Source organism: Prenolepis imparis, unplaced genomic scaffold, assembly GCF_030444845.1.
Source record: "Prenolepis imparis isolate NDT839.2.m4 unplaced genomic scaffold, iyPreImpa1.0 SCAF_11, whole genome shotgun sequence".
In the NCBI taxonomy this organism is placed as follows: domain Eukaryota; kingdom Metazoa; phylum Arthropoda; class Insecta; order Hymenoptera; family Formicidae; genus Prenolepis; species Prenolepis imparis.
In genome coordinates this window covers 9,607,514-9,623,249 of record NW_028141169.1, presented here as the reverse complement: position 1 = coordinate 9,623,249, position 15,736 = coordinate 9,607,514, and the positions used below count along the sequence as shown (strand labels likewise).

The window sequence follows — 15,736 nt, the reverse complement described above, 5'->3', positions numbered from 1 at the left end:
CAACTCTCCCTTGGAGATGTAGCGAGAAAACTTCTATTTGCCTCTCTTGCATCTTATATGCACCGAGTATTCTTGGACGTTTCTTAGATTTCAGATTCCGCGAAATTTTGTAAATTTTAAATCTTGATTTTCCACGCGAGTGTCTCGCAATCTTTAATTACTTTGATATTACTCAATTTCAACGTAAGAATGAGGATGCAACGATGATTGTTAAATATAAATTTCTTATGTAATGACGTTTCTACGAGCTTACGGATAATCTTAATCGCGGCAACCGCGAGCAGGTATTGTTACGTTACGGCTAAAGTTCGTGACTGCGGTGACCTTACCGAGAGACTTCGGACACCAACAAGTTCAACAATTTTGCTTATGTTTGAGAGACGCTGCGAAGGGCCGATGCACCAGTCAGGGTGAACGTTCTCCGCGCGCTAGCTCGCTCGTCGGCTTTGTAGAGCGTGGCAACGCTCGCGCATACACGCATCCAGGCGCGTTGTGCGTACGTGCTTGCCAGCTTCCAGGGATGGGTTAATGCTCCTCTGATCGAGACATATCTGTTACCAGTTTCCTACATCCAACAGTTCATCCGAACTGGTTTTCTTTTCACTTTATAAATTTCGCGAGCGATTCTTTTACTCTATATCCTTTAGCTCAAGGTCGTAAAATACGAGAGTTTAGAAACTCAAAAGATAATTACTATTTAATGAAATCGATTCTCTGTGATTCGGAATTTCTTGATTGGAATTTATATATAAAACGCGACAGAATTATAATATCATTAATATATTGAAATTTCTAAGAGCTTTTCGTCCATTTACCAGAATAATTTCCTACTTTGTGTGCTTAAAAAAATAATAATTCCCTAACTGATAAGAGAAAGCGAACTTTCCTTTACATCATCTGCTTCGTACTATAGTTATATAAATAATATATACAGAATATACGTAAAGCTATTTATCAAAAGTACTGATAGTAAAAATGATTAATGTTGATAGGATCATACACACAGATAGAATTGGTCAGGTGATTATATTTAGCGCGAATGAGAAATTTAGGAGTGATGACGTTTAACCGAACAATTTACCCGGCCCTGAAAGCATTACGGCGAGTGAAACGTCCGAGAGTGGACGTTGCATATGTGCAAAACGGTCGCAGCGCGGGGCGAGGAAAGAGAAAAAGTCCATCACGGGAAGAGGAGCAAGAGGGAAGAGAAGGAGGGCGTCGTCGGGGGCGGAGGGAGAGCGTATGGGACACCGTGTGCAGCACTCGTGCTGCACGCGTTTCGCATGGCCACGGGGTTCACTGTCCCGAGCCAAGGCCGCAGGGGCACCGCCCCACTGAACCAATTGTGCCACTTTTATGCTCGTCGACTCATTTTCGTCGAGTTTTATTACTTGCAATACGTGTGCGCCCTCCTCCTCCTCCTCCTCTTTCGAGCACGTGCATTAAGCGCATACGGTGACCGATTGCTACTTTTCCTGGTGCGAATGTTACGCGCTTTCCAGAAAAAACGCGATACCATTGATACGTAAGAAAAAAGAGCAGATGAAAGGCCAATGCCGTAAGAGATAAAGTCGGCATTGAAATATGCTGCATCATGTTAATGTTGATTATAATAAATCCACTGACGCGTTTAATAAATGCATCTAATTAATGGTATCTCGCGGATACCATTTTTTATTACTAATTTTTCTATTACTTCTCTTTTTCTTATATAATTTCTTAACAACCTCTTATTATTTTCGCGTAAATTATTCTGTTGGAAACATATCTTTTATTTATTTCGCAATGTAATTGTATGATTTAATTAAAAGTATTTTTTTAATCGATAATGCCTGCTAGATAAGCGCATGCATTACGGATGCATACATATGATAAAATTTGGTTTTATAATTATTTTTCAGATCGAGAGACCATACATGGAAGTGCCTTTCGATGGAACATCGCCAACGATCGAAAATGTGTCATGGATCTTCCAGACGTAACGCCTGGTGGCGTACACGGATTTGCAAACCCCGGGAAATGCGTTTGAGTTTGCGAACCCCCCCAGACTGGAGGGGATTGACCCAGACACCCCCTCCAGCAGACGATTCTCCCTCTACCGGGTAGCTGTGGCTGCTTCTAGAACCCTACGCTATAGTCGATGGAGGGTGCAAAACCCCGTCTGCTTGATAAACCGTTGCACCGCCCAAGCACGATAAACGCGATATCGTTTATCCATTCGTGAAAAAAAAATTTAGCCTGTACTGTACACTTGCGTATTGCCCCTCGTATAAAGCCGTAATTTCTTTCATATTTTATGAGAGCGATTAAATTGCAAATCATCGAAATTAAATTAGATCTCGTATCATTATTGCTTTTTCGGTTGGAATTGATATGCAGTTACTTATTATCTTATTAGAACATTAAAGTTATATATTTCGGCCCGAAGACTCGTATTTAATTAATTTGACACTAATTAATTTTTATTTAACTAACATAATAATGAATCGCTTCGCTTTGGCTTAATATATATAATTGCATTGGCTTGTAGTGTCTTATATTTTGGTTTTGTCATCATAATCGAAGCTTTTTTTTCTTCGTTAATCGATATACGCAGTTGTGAACAAAATGATTAAGAATGACTCACCTTAGAAGATTCATATTGATGTCCCGGGTCCCCGGCAGGTATAATTCCAGATCAGATGATTGTTGTCAGAAGCAGTCAGGAGAAACATTCGTAGAAACATTCGTAGAAACATTCTATAAAAAAGAAAAAAATCTAATTAGAAGAGTATTCTTAAATCTTCGTTACACTGTTTACTTTATAAAAAAAAACAACAATATTTTCCCACTAATTCAATAAATTATGAGCGTATTAAAATGTTCGCGTGTTAGATATATGTACGTAGATATATGATGTCACGCGACTGTGAGATTAACAATCGGAGTATAATACCACCGTGATGGTTTATAGCATAACATCTTAAGATTGCTCTTTGCACTTTCTCCATTAATTAAAATTAATACATAGTTGTTAGAGAGAGAGCGCGCAAGGTGATCGCCCGCGTTGGCATGAAAGCGATCAGTTTTGCATCAGGTGTGTTTCCCTTTCGTTCTTATTGAGATTTATGAATGTTAACGAAGCGAAGATATATTTATTATATGATACGTGAAAGGGAATCATCAGCATTGAAAATCCTGAAAGACCGGGCCTGTCATTCAGAGCTGGGAAAATATATTTTTTGTCTTAACGAGAAAAGCGTCGTGGAATTGCATTAGTTTGCAAATTGAGGTAAGCTAAATTAACGAGACAGGGAATACGCGAAGCGATTCATTATTATGAGCGAGACCCCCGCGTGTATAAACAATCGGTGCATTTCAGTGTCATGGTTCGTATAACGTTCGGCAAAGCAGGGGTTGTGAACCCCAGGAAAGTAGCCAGACAGACAGACTAACGTGAAAGGGGGTGACCCAGACACCCCCTCCACCGGGCTGTTTGCAAGCGACTCGACTACCGCATTGGTCTGTGCAAGTGGTGGTAAAGTATCACGATGGAAGGGCGGTGTTATAAAAAAATGATGCGACGACATCGAAGGGGTGACGCCGACTCTTGTGTTTCACCATGGCGCCGATAGTAACGATCGTTTAATCATTTTCATAATCAATTGTTATAATTTCTACACTCTAATTTGAAATCAAGTATAATTACTTGCAAAAATTCACTATTTTAAAAATACAAAAAAATATCTTTTATTTTTAATTATTATTTTAATATCCATTAATTGGAGCTGACATTTTTTTCAAGAAATAATTTCGCATCGATAAAGAATTAAGGACAAGTTCGAAAAGAAATATAAATTAGAGAGAGACTAGATCTATAGAGGAAGAGCCCGAGATATCTATCGTGATACTTGAGTACTTATTAGACGACAAGGTTGCTTATTAGACGACAAGCCATTCGCGTTTCTAAGTCTTTTTTCTTATTAAATATTGGGGAAAAGTATTGTACGTGGAAACACACAAGAAAACGGTCTCTTGTCGCAAGAACTATTAAGAATCTCGGTAGATTCGCGAAGATGGCACGCCCTGGTACTAGTGAGTGAGGACAAATAAAGGACAGTAAACGAGGAAGATGGGTAGAGAAGGGCGGCACAGATCTCTCTTTCTCTATTTCTCTCTTTCTCTTTCTCGCTCTTTCTCCCGTTGAGGAGGAGGGTTAGGTAGGAAGGGCAGACGTACCTACATCGAGTTTGGCGAGGGCGGCGAGAGGACGAGGGCTGGTAGGCCAGGGTGGAAAGGGAAAAGCGGGAGGGACGGCCGTGGTGTTGCTGACCCGACGACCGCTGTAACCTTGCGTCCCGACACCCCGCATCCAGATCAAACGACCCCGTGCATCGCTCGAGTGTCTTCGAGTCCTAGACCAATAGGTATTTCCGTACATCTCTCCTCCCTAAATTAATAACGTTACATTGGTTAGATCGAAACTTTTAGCGTCGTATTTTTTTCTAATATTCCGCAAAACATACGTGCATTTTATACGTAATTTATATAATTCTGATCGTATTTATTTCGTGTACAAAATAATTTAAATATAAGATACTTTTCTATTTTTGATCAATATCGAAACAGAACATATATATCTCGATAGTAACTCAATTCTTTATCTCGATCGAATCTCTGCAAGAAATGAATGATATGAAAGAAACTGCGCGACAGACATTTTACACAAGATTGCACTCTTAAATCTTATCCCATCTATCGAACTTCTCTTCTCAACGTATTAATAATGTTTTATATCTTTAATAATATGCATCTTTTCCTTACCTGGCTCTAAATTTGATCTTTCTCTTGAAAAATGTAAATGTTGGGTGATTCTGCTTCCGAGACTAAATTAGCGCGACGAACGATGTAAATGGCGGGCGTGAAGTGACGTGGGGATTAAAAAGGCGCGAAACGCCGCGCGGGATTGACGCGCCATCTCGCATCTAATACGGAAACAGGGTTTCGATGTATCGATACATCGATATATCGATACTGCGAATCATCGATCTCGTTCAACTCTCTTTTGTTTCCTTACTATGTTTACTGTTTGCACACAGGTTGAAGCAGTTCTAGGGAATTTCCATGTCTCCGACACGATGGCCAATCAGGCTCTCCCTTTGCCGGAAATAACGTAACGTAACGGATGCTGATTGGATTTCTCTCGTACGAAAGTGTAGGATGCGCAACATGAGCGGCGAGGATCGGAGTCGAATCGGAGTTACCCAAGTGGCCATAGGCCATATTCGCATTCCGTTACTCGGAAATACACTATTAGCACGTGGCGTGCACCTCGCAGAATAATCGCGACAAGTCGATCGTTCGGCGCGTCGGAAATCTTCTCGGAAGCCACTGGGCGAAGCGCGCTACTCGTCGCCAATCAATCCAAGCCTCGCGAATATTTAACCACACCGGTAAGTAAATTATTTCCCGGCGACGTTTCCCCTCGTGCTCCCTGTGGCTTGGCTACAAGGCGGCCGCCTTCTGTTATCTTTTCTCCGCTGCTTTTGCGGCACGCGACCAAGTACTGAAATGAATTGTATAAATGACGAATGATAATTGCAATCGCGCGGCCAGCTGATCGAGGATCGGTATAATTAAGATCACAAACTTGTGTATGACTTATTGTTAGATTTTTTAGATTCTCTATAGGATAGTGTATGTGTGTGTGTGTGTGTCGAGAATGTGTGCTCTCCCCCTCTTTATACCTTGCGAGATATATGTATACAGGGTGTTACAAAAGCATCGGATTTGCTTAGCACCATGCGATAGAGAATGAAATCTAAGAAGATTTTTCCTCGATGAAAATGTCGAGGCATCAATAATTTTCGAGTTATAAGTGATTGAAAATGAAGGGCTTTTCGCAAAATAAACTTTATGGAATTAAAATATTAACAAAACTGCATTCTTCAGTTAATTTCAGGTCGAGTTTAATTTAATAGAATTTTAATTTAAGGCTTAGTTACTAAGATATATGATGGCAAAAATTGGGAACTTGCAAAAAATGATGACCTCCCTCGACATTTTCGTTGAGGAAAAATCTTCTTAGATTTTCATTCTCTATCGCATGGTGCTAAGCAAATCCGATCCTTTTGTAACACCCTGTATATATATATATATATATATCTATTCATGTGCTTATTCTTCAATTACATCTGTTTCCCGGCTGCTTCTTATAATTGTTAGATTGTTGTATATTGATGATATCGTATTTTGTACTAGCTATTTTTTATGTTTATTATCTTATTTTTGTATTTTATTTTGTTACAAAATATTTAATTTTTTTTATTTATATTGTATAGAATAATTAAACTAACACTTTGTTTTGCGTATAATTTTTACTTTTTTTTAAATATAATTTTCAAATATAAAAATATAAACTCGTCCATGTGCATATTTAAATAGCACAGTATGTAGGTAATAGAGTCTAGATGTTCTATATATAGACAATAGGCACTGCATATTGAGCTTCCATGTATAAGCAGCAGTATTTTGCTTTCATGTGTCAAGTAAATTAAAAGTATTACTTTATAAATATTTAATAAAAAAAAGATTCCATACACATTTTGCATCTTTAACGTTTTATAATTTTGATTCAATCTTTAATTAAAGAATGTAATAAATATGGTTTATATACATTTATAAAAATTATTTATTTAAAATTACAAAATTTATCTTTTTTTTTATATCGATATTGGTAAATTAATGATATGTTAATCTGACATTTGTTTTATAAAATATTCTATTGAAGACAATACTGTTACATTCTAATATTGATTTTACTTCTATTTTTTATTTCTTATGTTATGTCTTCATAAATGCTTTCCTTTATTTCGTATAATTTTTTTCATATTTTAACATCAGTTGGATTTATATCTGCGATTAAAACAGTATATGATAGCTGTATAATACAAACTTGTGTTTTTAGTTTCGGGATTATTATCTTGTTAGAAGATAAACACCCAACTGTTTTATGCTTTAATTATAATTATCTTTTAAGCTGCTTATATAACAGGTTTTCTTAAGGATAAAATACGATATATAATCAGTATATTAAATATTTATAAGTATCTTTCACACCAATAACATTCATGCAATCCCACACAAGTCTATATTTCCATGTGCTTTGCAGTTAATCACACACTTTACAAATTTTTCTAAACTGTTGCATGTCTCTCTCTGTCGTTTTCAAATTACTGCATTCATTACTAATATAATTAAACTTTTATATTCTATTTAAAATTCTATATTTTTTCGCACTTCTGTCCTCACAAAATTTACATTTTACATATTTCTTTGATTAGTACAAAAGTTTTTCCTTGTTACATTCATTATATTCTATTTTGCTAATGCATTATAAATTGTCTCAGATACAATTTTAATGTTATATTTAATCTCAATTATACGTACGAGTTTTGGAACGTCTCTCTCTTATCAATAACTCTTCATCAATAATTCTTAAAAGTGTATAATGCGATTTTAATTTTTGTGAAAGATTTTTTGTGAAAAACATTTATGATTTTCGATGTAAATGCTTTCATTAAATTTATCCACAATATATTATCACAATTTTACACTCTATTATATAAATGAGATTTAATTTTATTACCTCTTTCCTTATAATTATCTATATTCTTCTTTTTTCAATCTTATACTCAATTCAAATTAGATAGTGCTTTGATGATGAATTTTATGTTTCAAAATGATTTCAAACTTTTCGTCTGTTCTGTCTGCTTGCCAATGCGAAACTAAGCTCTTACCTTTGTATGTAACCTAATCCATGTTTGTTTACATCGTATTATTTTCATTCAAATTGTACAGAGACTTATGTGTGCGTGATTTTATTTAGTTTATATTTAACACATAATGCGAGATCACGAGCTGAGATATTTTCTTTCACTTATATGAAATTTATTGACAAACGTAGAGAATCAAAGATAAAATGTATGAACATGTTTATTTTGCACTTTACACACTGTATACTTTTCATTTGTACAATGTACTTTGTTTAATTATCGTACGGAAATTTATTATATGGATACTGACTATATAATCGAGGTAGACCATGCAACAGCTGAGCTAATTATATATTCAATAGCTTCTCTTTAAGAAAAAGAAAAGATTGATATTGAGTCTGGATAAGAATTAATTCTTTGTGATTAACTGCTTTGTCTAAATAATTCTTTGTCCAACTGTATAGAACTAATTTATTTTAAACTATAATGTGTGCGTTTTTTTTTGTAAGGAACAAATTCGTACGTTTTCCTGATTATAATCCATATAATTATGGTAAAGATCGTAAGCCTTTTAATATATGTAGCTTTTTGAAGACACAGAATTCAAGATTACAACAAGAGTGATTTACTTAGTTTATCAAGTTACCGCGATTTCCGTCTTTCTTCCTCTTCTGATGCTAAACTTTATTCGCATCGGTTACTTCATTAGTCGCACGCAGCCGCAGGTTCAACATTCCGAGAGCACGTTGAACCAGTATGCGCGATTTGACCTATAACGCACGCTTTTTGTGAGGTATTATCGCCGAATTTTTTCTTTCAAAACTGAGATACATAATTAATCCTTAAAGGAGTAACAAATTAATGATAACGGCCGAAAAACGGATAATAACGAAGAAAAACACGCGCATATACAATTTACAATTGTGATGGAGAATTACTATAAATAAAAGTAAACATATTTTTCCAATAAATCAAATTAAAAAAGGATTTTTTTTCTAAATAGAAAATAATTAGTATTGCGAACATTTTTTCTCTACTTTATTTTCTTTGGTTTTCAGACATAATGTTATTTAATTTGACCGATCTTCTTTCTCAATCCCAAAAATAATAAAGATTGCATTATAAGTATGAATAATAACTGACTATTGTTCAAGCATGTCGCTTTTGTACAATATATTTTTTTGCTGTCTATCCAGTTTCAAAAATTGTTAATTCAATCTCAAGTATGTAAAATTACATTTAAATTTCAAAACTTTATTTTTATTGGTCGTTTTGATCGCGGTTTTTTATATTACATTTTGCAATTGAATTACAATAATACATTGATAGTTAGATTGATCTTTAATTTATATATTATATATCCTTATGTTATCACTCGAAACTTTTAGCGAAAAAATGATTGGTGATATATTATCAGAGCAAATTCGATCATTCAGTTCTAGATATCTATTTATCGCGATAATACTAAACACAATTATACAGAGTTAATGCAATTATCCCTATACATTTGCGGATTTATAATATTTATATTTATATAGTTTCTTATTTATAAAATAATTTAATTTAATTAATTTAATGTAAATGTATATGTATTGTATATATGCTGAAATTGGGCCAAATATTTTAGAAACTATACTATTTTAGTCCACATATACTATTTTATCCTGATAAGCATGTGATAGCTGTTTGACTGATAATCTAAAAATTGGATCAGTTATAATTGGTCAAATATGCATATTGCTATCGCTATAACGGTAAAGTTATCAATAAAATAGATCTAATATACTTGAAATAGATTGATATTTTAAAGAGGCCATTTTATTTTAGCCGCGTGTTTAAAAGAAAAAAGGAAATACATATTTTATTATTTATTGAAATTATTTCTTTAGTTATTATATAACATATTATTCTTTATTAGAAATTTTATTGAAAATTGTATTACTTTTGTATCGCCTTATACTATTATCAAAGATCTTGATTACGGTGTGAATGCCGTCTTACGTGACCGCACCTGTATAACCGGTGATAGGTTCCAGTCGAACTGGTCCTCAGCTTTAACCACGTGTTGAAAATCCGCGAGCTGAAGTACAACTCAAGACGTACTGACATCAATAGCACGTATTCACGTAATCCATTTTTCAATTAATTTCGTGTATCACTTCGAACGCACTTTCGGATGTTACGTAATAATTCCGTTTAGATAAATTTCGGCGATTATGATAGAATATTTTGAAAATATGCGAAAGACAACTCGATCATGACCAACTATAGAAGCATTGGATCGATTGATATTATATGCTGATGTAAGTAAATAGCTCGCGATGAGAGAGAATTTATTACTTTGATAAGAATTTTTAATACTATTGTTAAAGTCCTTGAATTTAACTTTCTAGATCTTTATATTTTGACATACACATCCGTGTAATTATAGTGATGATATAAGATGTCCTGCTTCATTGCTTTGATAATATAATCCGAAATTTTAGAAATTATTTGGCTGTCGAATATTTTATTTTACGAGATATTTAATCATTGTTTTGCGTTGTTTTTATCGTAAAGTGATAGTCTATAAGCTATTTTAAGTTTATGGTATATAATTTTTAAATGTGTATGCATATGAAATTGATAAAGAAGAAAGTATTAACATATTTTTGAAATAATCAAAACATTTATAGATATCTCAGATTTTTTCAATATTCTTAGAAGTTTAAAGAGATAGCTGAAAATAATTTTTATTATTATACGCAGCAACACTTTATTCTTAAATTTTCTCTATATACATAAAATATCAAATATATTTTGTAGTTTATATTTAAATGTTCTCCATATATGAATACTACCACATTTCTGCGAATGTTTAACAATTAGAGTTTTTATATTGATTCAAATCGCAGATTCTATTTTAAAAACATTATATACTTTATTATCACATTTAATACAACACTTTGTCGTTTTAATCGAGTTTTTTTCATACAACAGTGTACAACAATATTTCATATATGCATATATAATATATCATATATGCATATATAATATATCATATATATATATGTGTGTGTGCATAAATAATTATATGTTAACGTTCTTAATATGTATTGATTTGTATATATATAATGTTTTCAATATATGTTAATGTTCTTAATTTATCGATATTCAGTTGTCATAGAATTATATAAAATATTTTGAAAAATTCATATCATTTTCTTGAGTAAATTTTGAATTTTAAGTTGTTTTATAATTTTCAATATAAATGTTTAAATATTTTTATTTTTATATCTGAATAGAAAAATTGATGCGTGAACAAAAGTCCATGGAATTTTACGTCGGCATGTCGTTTCGTTTTACATACGTTGTTTCCATGTGTTGATTGCTGATCAGCAAGTGCTTCACTTTGCATCGAACAAGATTAATTGTTTGTAGAGAGTATCATCGTGTCAATAGGATAATTAAATGAAGCATCTTGAACATACTTTTAATTACTTATTAATTTTATAAAAAAGATTTTATTATTATTATTATTGTGATAGACACCACTTAAGTGTTCATCAAAGTAGTAGGGGCTTAATAGCTGTGCATATCTACCTCGATTTCAGTATCAGCGAATTTCCAGTAACGGCAGCTACCGTGGACTCGCACTATGAATTCTCCGATCGTACAATTTGCCAAATGGACAGTTCCGGCTGTGGCTTTTGTCCTATCCTTCTTCTGGTACAAACGCCGTCGGATAGACCGAGCTGAACTTCAGTGGGATGATACAGGGGGTGACTTACATCACAAAGAAAAAACAGTTCTGAATAATACGAAGGAGGTTGATATGAGTTGCAACAATTCCGACGTTCAGGAAAAGAGCAGCCAAACCTCGAACGGCTGCTGCTACATACCACGGGAAAACTCGTCTCGCGTCCCGAGGAAGGTCAGCGAGAGTGTGGATATCCCGATTAAGAGATCAACGTCGCAATCGTCTTTTTGTAGCGATAGCCAGATGAGATGCACAGAGACTGACACAATGTCCAAGATGGATGTACAGCTGGGTGGCAATCCGAACGCTAGCTACTTTGAGATGATCGCCAGGAGTCAAAATGTACCTTGCGAGTCCAACAGGACAGTCGTCGACAACACAGCGGAGATAGTTCAAGATGTTGATAAAAAGGAGCAGAACCTGCATCGCGAGACGGAGCCGCAAGAGTATCTCGCGGACGAGTATCACGAAGAGGATAAACAGCAAGCTGAAGTACATACCATCGAGGCTCAGGGACAAGAGGCCGATGAAAGAGACTCGGCCAATCACAGTCCGGTTTCCGGAGTTCTGGAAGGCAGCGTCACAGATGAGGCCAGGAGTGAAGGAAGCACTACGGACAGTGGAAAAGGTGAAGTGTCAATAATTGTCTGTGCGATGGATTTATTTAATCTATCTGTTTCTTGGAAAAATTCTAGAAAAGTTTCGATTCTATCTGTATATATATAAATAAAAATAAGATGAAAGCATTAGAATTTATAACATAATTAACATTTTTATTTCCTCGTTTAGGTGGAAGTATCAACGGATGCAGGAAGGATAATACTGTACCATCTATCTACGATTTTGCTATACCACAACATCTGGTCGGTAGGTTGATCGGCCGTCACGGTAGCTTTTTGCAAAGTATCCGTACAAAAGCAGACGTCAGCATATACGTGAATGATCACCCCTGCGATGGCGATCATAAAATTTGCTCGATACGAGGAAGTGTTGAGAGAATTAACGTCGCGCTTAAATTAATAAGGCAAAAGTTCCCAGAAAAAAGGTTTCCGGAAGTAACATTAGAAGAGATCTCGACGATACCCGAAGTAAACGAGGAGGTTCCATGTAACATCCCCTTGATACGCTCCTTGTCCCTGATTGGTAGTGTTAGTAATGACGTCTACGTCTCTCATATCGTCAAACCAAACTGGCTCTTCGTTCAGCTTTCGACTCACCCATCATTCCACCTTCTAGAAAGCTTGGAAGAGAGCATGACGTGTTGGTATAACAGCACAGAATTGCCGCCATCGGATGTATTTAATAGTAAATATATATTTTATTGTGTTTGTATAAGCCAAATCATAAATACGAAATAAATCGCGAAATGCATTGCTTTGTAGAGGGCGATTACGTGGCTGTACATTGGAACGAGAGATGGGTCAGGGGATACATTGAAAAACTAGACCCATCGGGAGAGAAGAATATAGTGCGACTAGTCGATCATGGTGGCTACTGGGTGCTTAATAACTCGCAATTTAAGCCGTTGGCGATGGACTATCTGAGTAGTTTGCCTTTTCAAGCGATCGAAATCTTTATAGCTTATATCCAGCCAAAGAATGGTAGCTATATATTGATGCTATATTTAGTTAGTTATTGTAGACTAAATTATTTTTTTATATTATATTTTTTTCTCGAATATATTATGTATTATACAAATATTCAGGTGAATGGACAACAGAAGCTTACAACTCGGCATATCTTCTCTGTAAAAGTAATGGGATTGGTCAAGCCGTCATTGAATACCATATTAACAATAATATTTATACTAATATTTATTTTACTGTCCAAAACTATGGAGTAAGTATTTATCATTATTAAAATATTATATGATATAAATCTTTTTACATTTCTAATGCGTGAACTCAAATTAATTAAATTTTTCCAGCTAATTTCCCTCGCTGACGACTTGTTATTGAAAGGTCATGCAGAACCTGTACCAGGGGAACATACGAAACTGGAAACACTTGAATCCATCTGTACGTAAGAGTTGTAAGAAACTCTACCATTCTCAAATTTCCTACCGAATCATAACGCGTAATTCACAATTCTTAGCCAGTATCGACTAGAGTTTAGTGTAATCGCCATCGGTAATCCTTTAACTGTGTTAAAATTTATTATTTTGTCCTTTGACTTTGTCTAATATTTACTGCGTTGAAGTCGCCGTGAATACCTTGACGTACATTCTTCCACTAATAGGTTATTTACATAGAAATATTATAATAAGTGAAATAGGGCAGCATATAAAATGTCCTAAACTAATGCGAAGAGAATTATATTTCATTGTACACAGAAAATTTACAGAAATCTTGGTCGCGTTTAAGCAGCATTTGTAATACTCCTTTAAGCATTGCTCAGAAAGAACGCATCCTGTAAGTATAGACTCGTGGGTTTAAACGAGTACTAACAAGTACAAAGGATTTGATTTAATCCGATAATATAAGAATCCTTTTTTTAGTAACTCTTTCTGAATTGCATTGTCTCTGATATTTTCTCTTTTTTACTTGGAAAACTTAAAACTTTCCACATTGATAATTACAGGACAAGTCTTTCATATAACTTAAAATAAGCACTCAGGAAATTGCTTTTGCCTCCATTGTAAATGTCTCAAGACTGTTGCAAACATAAATGCAAAAATGTCATGTTTACCTCTTCTAAATCTCTATTATACTTTTTTGTACATAATGTAAAATATTTCTTCAATTATATAAGTAGAATATTTATATTTAGCAAGAGAGAAAACCATAAAGAGAATTTTGCTATATAATATTAATCATAAAATAAATAATGACTGGATTTTATTAAATAGTGTCACATCTTAAAAATCATCAGATAACTCAGACGAATCTGGAAATTCGGTTCTACGTGACTCATATTTCTGATTGGAGGCGATTTGGTAATTCATTGAAATGTATCACTCTAGTTTAATTTTGCGCTAATTTTACATTGTATCAAACTCGTCGTAAAACTATTGTGAAATGTGATATTTCATTTATTATTTCGCGTATTTTTTTCATATTATTTAAACATAATTGATCTAACTTTCAAACGTTATTTTTCAATAACGTGTATTTGGCATAACTTTATTATTGTAGCATAAAATAATTGTTATTTTACGCTTATACTAATTATTCTCTTAAAATATATGATTTTTGAGATATATTTTTTGGCATTTCAAGACTAAGTTTTTGGATTAATCCAAACGTATAATATTATGTATATTTCATTGTTTACTTAAATTTCTCGATGATTCTATTGCGCGATTTGCTAACGCTTTTTTTCTATGCAAGGTAGTTTCAGTGTAGTAGAACTTGATTGAAAAAATCTATTTCTTACTTGTGTATTAAGCTCAATTAAAAATGTAATTTGGCAATTATAAAATGTTAATATTGTTGATTGAACATAATATAGAAATATTTTTCTAGGAAGATATATATGTATAAGGTTACAGTCTATATCGCTCATAATGTATATCCTTTTTCGCGTGCTGCGATTAAAATGTTATAATTTATTATATTTCTTTACATTAGCAGTTCGACAATATAGCGACAATATATAGTGCAACAAATATCGTTATATGATAATTCTTAATTATAATTATATCTTGTATATATAACACATACAGTTGACCGTAATCTTTGACTTAAATTTTGTACAACACTTCATTATATATATTTAATCATTATTACACATTAATTCAGTAAATTAAAAGTTCATTTTGTATATACATTAGTATAACTTTTTACAAGTTATCAAACTTGTGTATTATTTTCACTGCAAGTTCTTATATCTTTTATATATGTCTTTTATAAAATAAAATGTAATAAATAAAGAGAGGATTATGCTAAGAAAGTTACAGAATTATGCTACGATTTAAATCATTGTTTTGTATTGCAAAGCAGAAATAAAGATGTTAGTAAATAGCTAAATTATAATTCAAATATTTCTTTCTTATTTTTTAAAAATGTATTCTAAAACAAATATCGAGATCTTTGTATTATAAAATCTATTTTAAGTATATATATATAGTGAAATTATTGTTTTTTTTTTTTTTTTTTTTGTAGTTTTAAACTTAAGTTTTAGTTTGTCTTGTTGCTTCCTCACTATTTATATTTTTATCACCTATAATTATTTTGTGTACATTAGTATGAGCATGAGATCGTGTTATGGATATGAGTGTGAGATGATGTTATGATGAATATGA

General features: G+C 33.5%; 2 protein-coding genes across 2 annotated transcripts in view; both read left to right on the top strand.

The window, feature by feature from the left end:
- LOC145943035 (uncharacterized) overlaps nucleotides 1-1,936 on the top strand; it is a 176,885-nt gene extending 174,949 nt beyond the window's left edge. The window contains exon 3 of the transcript XR_014426459.1: nucleotides 1,902-1,936. The gene's annotated coding sequence lies outside the window, so the exon portion shown is untranslated. The remainder of the gene's footprint in view (nucleotides 1-1,901) is intronic.
- A 992-nt stretch (nucleotides 1,937-2,928) lies between these two features.
- Nucleotides 2,929-15,384, top strand: Spoon (A-kinase anchor protein spoonbill). Its single transcript, XM_083050235.1, has 7 exons — nucleotides 2,929-4,406; nucleotides 5,079-5,432; nucleotides 11,348-12,121; nucleotides 12,283-12,798; nucleotides 12,876-13,094; nucleotides 13,199-13,332; nucleotides 13,421-15,384. The coding sequence occupies exons 3-7, from the start codon at nucleotides 11,392-11,394 to the stop codon at nucleotides 13,517-13,519; spliced, it is 1,698 nt and encodes a 565-aa protein (XP_082906361.1). The 5' UTR covers nucleotides 2,929-4,406; nucleotides 5,079-5,432; nucleotides 11,348-11,391; the 3' UTR covers nucleotides 13,520-15,384.
- Nucleotides 15,385-15,736: the final 352 nt, after the last annotated feature.

Coding starts and splice junctions, on each gene's coding strand:
- Spoon (XM_083050235.1), top strand. CDS start 11,392: ATGAATTCTCCGATCGTACAATTTGCCAAATGGACAGTTCCGGCTGTG. Junction 12,122..12,282: donor CACTACGGACAGTGGAAAAG/GTGAAGTGTCAA, acceptor TTCCTCGTTTAG/GTGGAAGTATCAACGGATGC. Junction 13,095..13,198: donor TTATATCCAGCCAAAGAATG/GTAGCTATATAT, acceptor ACAAATATTCAG/GTGAATGGACAACAGAAGCT.